The sequence below is a fragment of the Ascidia mentula genome, chromosome 1 (genome assembly GCF_947561715.1).
Source record: "Ascidia mentula chromosome 1, kaAscMent1.1, whole genome shotgun sequence".
In the NCBI taxonomy this organism is placed as follows: Eukaryota; Metazoa; Chordata; class Ascidiacea; order Phlebobranchia; family Ascidiidae; genus Ascidia; species Ascidia mentula.
In genome coordinates this window covers 25,335,108-25,345,417 of record NC_138566.1, presented here as the reverse complement: position 1 = coordinate 25,345,417, position 10,310 = coordinate 25,335,108, and the positions used below count along the sequence as shown (strand labels likewise).

At 37.8% G+C, this 10,310-nt stretch overlaps 1 protein-coding gene across 1 annotated transcript; it reads right to left on the bottom strand.

Moving 5' to 3' along the window:
- Nucleotides 1–5,420: 5,420 nt before the first annotated feature.
- On the bottom strand, nt 5,421–7,674 carry LOC145890481 (uncharacterized). The gene is made up of 6 exons (XM_082981570.1): nt 7,469–7,674; nt 6,483–6,710; nt 6,028–6,252; nt 5,835–5,961; nt 5,679–5,716; nt 5,421–5,584 (listed from the first exon to the last, which is right to left on the bottom strand). Exons 1-6 carry the CDS (start codon nt 7,485–7,487, stop codon nt 5,421–5,423), a joined length of 801 nt encoding a protein of 266 aa, XP_082837696.1. The 5' UTR covers nt 7,488–7,674.
- Nucleotides 7,675–10,310: the final 2,636 nt, after the last annotated feature.

Genomic DNA, 10,310 nt, shown 5'->3' with positions numbered 1-10,310 from the left:
TATGTTCACAGATGTATTTCCAGCTGACCTGGCAAATTGCGGGATATAAAGTGGTCAATGAATACACAGACGGCGAATACACCATCACCACACATTTTTTTTCGGGATTTCTGAAGCCGGACAGTCCGAGCGTCAAGAGTGAGCTTCTAACAGAAGTTCCATCTGACCACTGGAAGGTTTCGGAGTCATTTACACGTTTGGCTCCCACGTAGAAATTACTATTCTGAACTAAAGGTTGAACAGTAATATCAAACCAGTTGCCCAGTAAAATATTTCTGGGGATAAGTTTAATCCTAGTCTAACAAAGAATAAAAGCACAGCAATACGGCGAACCCCAAACATTCAAAAATATGATTATAGAATTCTCATATGCACACTTTTCTGCGTTATTGTAAAAAAAACTCTCTTCAATCAATTTGGCTAGGCCAAATGTGATCGAATACAAAAAGACTGTAACACTGCAACTAATTGTTAACTGCCACAACCTGATGCCTAAAATACAGGCCAGGCTAAGGTATTTGTATACGCATTCCTCCGTACATGTAATGCTAGCTTTTGTGTGATAAGCTTGCAACATGAATCAAAATGTCGCGTAGCCATGGTAACATCGTTGACAATTATTCAAACTTACATTTCTGAGCTCGAAAGGTTTTCCTCAAGAAGTTGAAGGTAGCTTCAGATCTAATATTCACCAATTGTGAGTTGATATCCTCACATGCTCGTTTTGCCTGCGCGAAAGATTCGACCTTCTGTTTGCTAACAAAGTAATTCATACCTTGAAAGGATTCCCAAGATTGGGCAAACGCAGGTAAAAGTGCACCAACCAGCAACAGTAGTATCACCAGCATTTCGTTTTAGCTTATATGATATTATCTGCTGAAATCAGAAAAACGTGTATGTTTGTATGCAAAAGATATTATACTTAATGCAGGTAAAAATACGCGACATTTTTCAACAAATCGCTTATCCAAGCGGTAACTATAGTTTATACCTTAGCTTGTCTTATCTGATGCAAACCTTGCCCCAACTATCATTTGTGTTTACTTATTCTGAAACCACCCGTAACATATAATTCTGTTTATGCAACACAGTGAAAATGCAAATGAAACTAAGAAACTAACTCAGCAGCGAAAGTAAAATGAGAGAGATAAAGTAGTATCAGCGTCACGCCGAAATAAAATTACCGAAGTTCTCTATACTCATTGCACGCATTATATCAATCTCAGAGTAGCATGAAATGACTGTTGTTTGTCAACATTTTTGTGGCTATGTTGGGTTATACACTACTGCCGCGATCGTTGCCTTTGAGTCGAAACTTAGAGTTCACTGATGTCACGATTGAACTAAGAAAAGTGTTCCCCAAATGTTTTTAATCAGTGGCTCAAATATTATGTTAAAAGCTACATGTGACCAACACTTGCTGCATAGTTACGAGAGTTTTTTAATGAATGACGACAAGCGATTATACACTACGAGATGCAACACATGAAAACATTCCAACATATATTATTTCAACTTGAGAAGTGCTTAACAATTACTTATATTTCCGAAATAAGGGCTTGTTTTCATAAAATCATATTTTGTGTTGAAATATAGCTCTGTGGCATACAAACAATGGCTTCCTGGCCTATAGTTTAAGCGTCGCTAGCTCAAAAGCAAGGCTGTGATTACATAATTCTGGTTACAGCTGCTGTATTATCAGCAACGTAACACAGAATATATTTAGTAAATTAGTTTATCTCCATGTATGCAGGGTCGTTTTCACCACCAGCTGACATGTTGTTGTTCACGTATTCTGGTTGGTGGAGATTCTCGTACTGGTGGACATGGACGCTTGGTTGTTGTTGGTTCAACGGATGGTTGGTGCTGGTGAATTGTGAGTTGGTGTATCCTGGAGTTTGTGGAACCATGTAATCTTCCTCTTGTTGGAGCTCTACACCTATTGCAAGATGATTATCACGAAAACTAATTTTATAAAAAAAAAGTTTGATAAACAAAAACAAACACAGCAAATATCAATTTTGTGTTTTATTATAATTTGGTATTTATTATCAAAAATTTAAAGATATTTGTATGCACAATTTGTGTTTTGGACAAGTTTTTATTTTAACCGACCTTCTTCGCTTCCTCCTGCCTCCACGGGACGGGAGGTTCTGAAAGAATAAAATGAGGAAGTTTACCAAGTATTTGGCTAAGCTATATTCTAAACCTGTTTCCAATTCGCGAGGAAACAATTATTTTTTACCACTTTATATTATTATTATTAAACCAAGGCAAAGCGTTTATTTTTACCTTTTCGAAGCACGGTTTTGTGACATCACACAGCCAATGACAAGACCAAATATGACGATAAAAGCAAAGCCGGAAATAGTGGGGGCAAGTATAACTGACAGGTTATTCTTGGTCGAGGATTGCGTTGCTGAAAATGCGGAAGGTTAAAGTTGTAGCGCAAAAGTTTTTTCTGGACATTTGACACACGACTAACACAATGGTTGATAAAGAGTTGTTGTTGTTGTTGTTGCTGTTGTTGTTGTTGTTGTTGTTGTTGTAAGTTCCTGTCTCTTTCTTGTAGTTGTGTATGTGCGGCCTGTTGAGGGCAAAATATTAAAAACTAAATTTGCTTTTCACAATGGCACTTTAAACCCTGCTGAATTGATACTGCATCCAAACAATAAATACGACCTGTTGTAACCAGTGTTGTGGGCCTGTTGCCTTTATGCCAGTTTTGCGCTTGCATTTACATTCGAAAAAAAAGTTTCGCTTAGGATGATGTCATAATGGAAACAAAATTTGGTTACGTTTCTCAACAATTCCACAAGTTTAGTGATCAATCTCTGGGTGGAAAAATATACTGCCTAAAGAATCTGACAAGTTTAACACGCCAACTTAATATTGTCCACAATTATTTTGTATTTTATTGGTTGGTGAATACTCACTTATCACATGTCGCTCACATATGAACTCTCTGCTGCCGTTACAGGGCACGGCATACAAACTGGTCGATGCAAGAAACAAATGCCGCAGGTAATACATCTCAACACAGTTTGCTTTGCGATTCACGATGCTCGATATTCCTTGATTCCAGAGTCGGTTGCTCACAGGAGTTCCATCCAACCATTGGAACGCGTCGGTCTTATTAACGCGCGTGGCTCCCACGTAGAACAAACGATTCGAAGCTAAATAGAATGAAGAACCGTGTTGTCGGACAGCATTACTGGAGATTTATTCAAAGTTTAAATAAAAAAATAAATACACAACAACCAATTGATCTTTGAACACCAACAATGAATAATGGTGCTTATACGGGTTTTAGAAAGCTCTGAAGAAAAATCTTCCGAATTAGTTGTGGTTTAATAAGGATGGCTCTGCAGCATATAATAATTATTAATAGCGCAATAATTTGTAATTAACTACATTTCGAACATTTGCGCGTTTAAATCTCTATTACAAGAACACCATTTTGGTAAAAATAATCTTGTATTTAATGATTATTCGGCCCTGATCGTAACCACTCACGCAAACGTGACCTTTCGTAAAAATCGTTCGGTGGTCCTTGCTTTTGAACAAGTTAAGTTTAAATATTTCTGCGCATGTTTTTTCCATCTTACCTTTTTGGGCGTTTATGATTTTAATCAAGACGTTAAGAGAGCCGTCCGTTTTAATGGTCACTAAATGCGAGTTGATTGCCCTGCAGGTTTCTTTTGCCTGCTCGTATGAATTGACCAAGTGTTGGCTGACATAGTACTGACTCCCTTGAAACAGATCCCAACCCTGGGCAAAAGCTTCGGGGAAAAATAGAGCAACCAAAATCACAATCGCCTGCATTTCTTGTCAGTCTATGTAGGCTATAGTATATTGACTAACAACCCAAGGCTTACAAACAATAACATGTTTACACGGTTATGCAAACGACTTCAGGACATTTTAACTCACCTTTTCTACGCGTAAAAAAGTGTGCTACTTACTTAATAAAATAATTTACGTTACTTTACGCCATTTAACAATTTTACTAAGTCAAGATGTAACCATAATAATTTATACCCAAACATTAACTAATATCTATTTTTTGTTGCAGACCCAGCCTCAACTATCACTTGTATTCTACTACCTACCCGTCACATACTCTTCTAACCGAACTGCCGAAAACAGTACATCTTTTGTTTGCGCGTTGCGTATGTTACTTTTGGCTTGCATGTGACTATTGAATTAAAATTAAACTGAAACCAACATATACTGATACAAGAAAATAGCAACATGAAACATCACTTCAAAATAATCGCTATACTCAATGCACGCATTAATTTTAATCCTAGAGGCATGAAATGACTGTTGGTGGTCACGATTAACTGCTGTTATGCGATATTGCCTTGGTTATTTTCTTTCAATGCACACAGTTCAATTATTTCATGATTTAGAAACACCATTTTTGTTCCGAGTCCAAAATATTAATAAAACAGTGTTTACACCACGAAAACATAACATAGAAATGTATGAAATCTCTCGCAACTCCAGAAGCGTTAGAAATGCTAGACATTTTTGTGTAAATAACTCTTTTTTTGCCTCAAAGATATTTAGCAATGCCTCAAGGGCGCAAGCGCGTAATGAGTCTCTGTTTCTGTTTGGAAACCTTCTGCCTTTTCTGGTAAAGTAAGCAGACCTTTGCGAACTCTTTGGATAACGGTTGTATTTGATAAAGTCATTTGGTTCTGCAAAACGGTACATAGCGCCCACTTCAGTTGAAGTAATTGTTGCAGTTATGACCTGAAAGCAAACGTTGATTCCACCACATTTAGCTAATAGCTCTGAGTAAGTAGCATTAGTAAAGTAGAACAGTAGAATGGAATTATTGGTGCATACTGGGCCTTTTTTTCCTAGTGAGAGCTGATTTGTCAGTAATGTCACGTGATGTCATAAACCGCTTGAAATAATTTAATACACGAAGTAAGGTACAGGATACGGTCATTGAGGACACATCGAGGTTACACGATACACGGGAAGTAGATGATTCGTATACACGGAAGATGGATGATTCTTTGAGCCATTGGTGGACACATTCTGGAACGCTAACGGAAGGCGATTGATCTTGTGTCATCTAGGACACCTCTAAGCGGTTAGTTTTATTCGTAAATGGATCATAAACGGGATATTGCTTAACATACGTTAGCGAACGAAAAACTTATTGAATCATCCAGGTCACCTTTCGGGGTTTCGCATGCACAACAAGTTGGTAGTTGCAAATTGTACGATATATCATGCGATGGGTTTTGCAATACTTGTGCAATGTTGCCAAGAAGGCATTAAATCTCTATGTTTGTGGTTTACAATTGGGCTTGCAATACTTGTGCAATGCTGTAAACAAGGCATGGTTTGTAATGGGCGGTTGTTATAGTGACAACGACTGTCCAGACTATTTATGTAAATTAATTTAACTCCATGTATGCGCTGTCGTTTCCACCACCAGCTGACAGGTTGTTGTTTACGTAGTCTGGTTGATGAATTTCTTCGTACTGGTGGAATTGCAAGTTCGAGTAACCATGAGTTTCTGGAACGACGTAATCTTCCTCATCTTGCTGGAGCTCAACAACTTAAAAAATGTTTGGTTTTTAAACATAAACAAACTTTGAAAGCAAACTTGTTCGTTTAAAAAACTCTCGTTTACAAAAACTAACCGAACCAACCTGTTCCAGTATTTCTGACAGCCATAGGATAACGAGTCCTGTTAAAGAAATTAATGAATTATTTGGTGCATTGAGGAGATAATTTACCAAGAAATTTTTACAAAAGAGAACTGTAGTATGCTATAGTTATGCTCCATTAAAAGGATTTTTCTGTACCTTGTTGAAGCACGTGTTCGTGACACCACATAACCAACGACCACACTTATTGTGACCAACAAAACCAGTCCGGAAAAGATACTGGCAAGTACAACAGTCAGATTGTTCTTGACGTAAGATGGCGTTGCTAAAAACACAGAAGGTCTATTTGACAGTGAGGCCTACACAGATATCATTATCAAACTGAACATACATGATGTCAATGTAATGTTTGTGATGGTTTCAAAATTAGTTGTTTCTTTTCTCGTTGCGTTAAATGATGATGTGAAAAGAGTTGTCTTTTGGACAATACTGTATGGAGAGGTTGTTGTGGTCAAACTAAATCCTGTCTTGTACTCAGTTGTGGTTCTAAGTAACTGGTTGATAAATGTGGTTGGGGCAGAGGTTGTAGGTGTGGTTGTGGTGGTCATATTAGGTTCTGTAATATAAAGTCATAGGTTAAAGTTTGTGTGACATCAGCTACTGGATCCAGCTATTAAACGTCGAATTGCTTTTTACTATATTACCAGAAGCGTAATGGAATTTTCTGGAGCGTTACAATATATGTAAGAACATAAAATGGAGTTGCCTTGATAACACCCTTACCGCTGGACATTAAACAATTCACCATCAGATTTAAGGGTCAAGTCACTACCAAAAATCACTCACCCGCACGTTCACAAATATATCTGTATCCCTTGAGACACGAGACGTCGAACCAAGCAGATTGACCATATATTGAGTATAACCATCCCATCGCAACACAATTCTCGTTAAACTTGTTGGTTGGTTCTCGTCTCCACCAACCAAAGTAAGTCAATTTAGTTCCGTCTGTCCACTCAAATGTTGTGCTATTGCCAACACGTGTTGCTCCGATGTAAAACAAAAGTGGAGGTACTAAACACAAGGTGGCGGGTATTACGGCGATTACCATTATAGTTAGCAGAACAATAGTAGGTTTACCTTCCAAAGGACTGTAGATATTCCTATGAAAAATATTTTTTTATATAATATTATAAAGTTGACAGGCTTCGCAGCCAAAGCATTGCAGCCAAGCTGGATCAGCCACTTTTCCCGAAAAGTCGGAGCGACATCTGAAAAGAGATCAGTGGTTTCACGGATTATATTATGACCAAGGTAAACGGCAAGCGCACAACTTGCACAACAACAACAAAGGTCGCCTGGCAAGTTGTTCGCTTGCCCACCTGTGTACCTTGACAACAACATACGCCGTGAAACCACTGAAGCTCAGTTGGCAGCGCGTTGGGTCTAGATAGCCCAGGTTTGTGAACTTGGCTGCAATGCTTTGGCTGCGAAGCCTGTGAACCTTATGATCAGAATATTAGCGCTGTGATCGCCAAATAAAAAAGGGCCTGCGCAGTGGGGCGATCCTGCCTTGCTATGCGAAAGCATGGTAATACTTAATATAATATTAATAACGTCATAGCACGAACTTCTTTCCCTACTACCCACATTGAAACTAAGCCTAGTGGACCAGCGATAAAATTTCAAATTTACGTTGCTTTGCAAACTTATGACGTTTTTTCTGTGAATTTTGGTCCAGTTTATGGTGCATATTTTATCTATCTGTATCACGTTTGAAGCTTATCACTTAATTAGTAACAAAAAAAATCCTTGTAATTGATTTGTTTTACCTTTTCTTCCAACTTGCATAACGCTGTGGATGAAGTTAAAAGTTTGCTTATTTTTTATATTTGCCAAACTTGCGTTCAAATTCCTGCATTTAATCTCAGCTCCGGTGTAGGAACCAACCTTTCTGCCAACATGATATTGTCTGCCCTGAAAGTGATGCCAGGAAAACACTACAGGCAAAAATGCAGCCACCAACACTATTGCCAACATTTTGTTTCAGTTTATACAGCTTCACTGCTTCAACAAAACAAATTTTTGTGTGGTGAATTCCCGCGTGTTTGCTTCATAGCGAGTGAATAGAAGTAATCTTCGTCACTTATTACTCATGCCATATTTCTAGAGGCATTCAGTTTCCGCGTTCGAAGTAAAGCTGACTGCGGGGTTAAAACTAGAGAAAGTGAAGCGCGACCTATACTGCGCTGATTGTTGTTGACGCACAACGCAATTAAACCTACGGAATATGGATACGCGTTTCATTTGATGTACCAAGGCAGGAAGGATTAACGACATGCGCAAACACGCTCAAAAAAACATGCAACGTTGTTCGTAGTATATGTTTTTTTTTGTACAAAAACACAAGAAACTGTGTTTTAGGAAAGATGCTCATTCTATACTTTTTTGTGTTTCGTTAAGTTGTTATAATGCTAACTGCAAAGTACACATGGCTGTACCCAACATAATGTAAGATAATTTTCACTGTATACAACCTATATTCAAATCCTTTTGCGTTTTAGGGTGTGTACCAAGTTTAGTTACTTCACATATAATTGTTTTACTGCAGTACGCATCAGGATTACGCCTGTTGCATATCCAACCCACATTGCTGTGCAGATCACTGTTTGGCATTAATTCCTACCAGTGTTTTCTACCTCCAATTACCGCTCCATCATTGCACACTAAGCCCGCTGTACATTTGACTCGTATTTAAACTAATTTCAATCAAATTTCGTATACTTTTGTCATCATCGAAAGTGCGTGGTGCAAATAAACTACAATGAAATGTAAAAAAAATTAAGCAGCAAGGAGGAAGCGGTCAAAAGCACGTGGGTCATATGTACCTAGACTTTTTGCATATGATTTTGACAAGCCGGTCAAACTCCGTAGCCCGGGAACCCCCAACCGGCTTATCGATGAATGACCAGCAGGAAATATGCTTTCCAAACCTTTCCCCACACCTGCTTGACGTCAACACGCTCTTAATTTCACCCCGCTGTCAGCTTTACTTCGAACGCGGAAACTAAACGCGTCTAAAGACATGGAATGAGTAATAAATGTCGAAGGTTGATTCTACTCATTCCCTACGAAGCAAACACCCGGGATTCCTCTTCAAAACAATAAATTTGCTTTGTTGAAGCAGTAAGCTATTTAAAACCACTGTTGCCTTATAGCACGACTCTTGTAACAAAAATACCGATATCTTTTCGCTTGTACGTTGCATATGTTTTATTCTATCCCATGTGATTATGTACTTAAACTAATTGAAGTGAAACCAAAATAAATTTAGAATTCTCAAGAACGAAAGTTACAAGAAAAAGGTTAACTATTGTCATATACTCACTGCACGCAAGTTTTCAATCCGATAGAAGCATGAAGTGACTGCTGTGGTCGCGATGATTTACTTATGGGAGAACTCAATGTGATATTGTTTTGGTTTTTAAGTCAAAATCACAGATAAAGAAACACCATTTTTGTTCCTGGCTTTACGTCATAAAACATAACACTAAAAAGTTTTTAGAACACAGAGGATGCCGCATAGGCGAAATATATATATGCAAAAAAGGCCTAGTTATGACTTTTTTACACTAAAAAGCACACGAAGCACAAGCTTTTTAAACAATGATCGGTAGGCCGTCATCTTCAATCTATGGGTAAGTTCCAATTTTTTCCACCAAGTTCAAAAAATGTCTGGTTGATGAATTTCTTCGTACTTCTCCTGAAGGATAAATAAACCCGAAAGCAATTTTACATGTGAAACTTCATGCCGAAACTAAAGCTTCAATGTTCTCTGTACTTCATTGCACGCAGTATATCAATCCTAGAGTTGCATGAAATGACTGTCCGTTGGTCACCGTTTGCGGCTATTTAAAACACTACGCAATATTCCTGTGGTCGTTTCTTTTCAGTCAAAGCGTGGAGTTTAGTGATGTCACGGTTTAGCAACAACGTTTTTCTACCACTTTCTTCAAAACGAAAAATGTATCTGAAAAATGGACCACCCGAAATCCAGATAAAAAAGAATTCGTTTATTGAAAGGATTGTGAATTATAGAAAAGTTTACCTTACATTTCGTCCCAACAATCCGAGTTTTAAATTTACTACAGCAATGAAAGATTGTACAAAAATTTCGATAGCCTAAATAGAAAAGCCAGAGGTAGTATGCTGTTAATCATATTGCTGGCATGATCAACAGCATACTAGCTCTTGCTTTTCTATTTAGACTACTTAACTCCAGATACTTTGCACCTAAATTTATAGCAATAAGCAAATAGCTTAACAAATAAAACAGAGTAGCAAATCACATCGTTACACCTTTTGGCAATTTTTTGCCTCAATTGTAGTCGCTGTAACAACTGAAAAAGGCCTTAACAAAGTTCCTACCCTTCACATACGGTTATGGAGGTGATTTTGTCAGACTTTGCAAACATTAGGTCCAGTGTTGCCTGAAAAAACCAGGACTCTTCTAACCAAATTACCCAAAACAGCACTTCTTTTGCTTGCGCGTTGGTTATGTTATTATTGGTTTTCACGTGACTATTCGATTAAACTAATTACACTGAAACCAAAATAAATTTTCTAAATTCTCAGCAACGAAAGTTGCAAGAAAAGTAGTACAATGAAAAACAA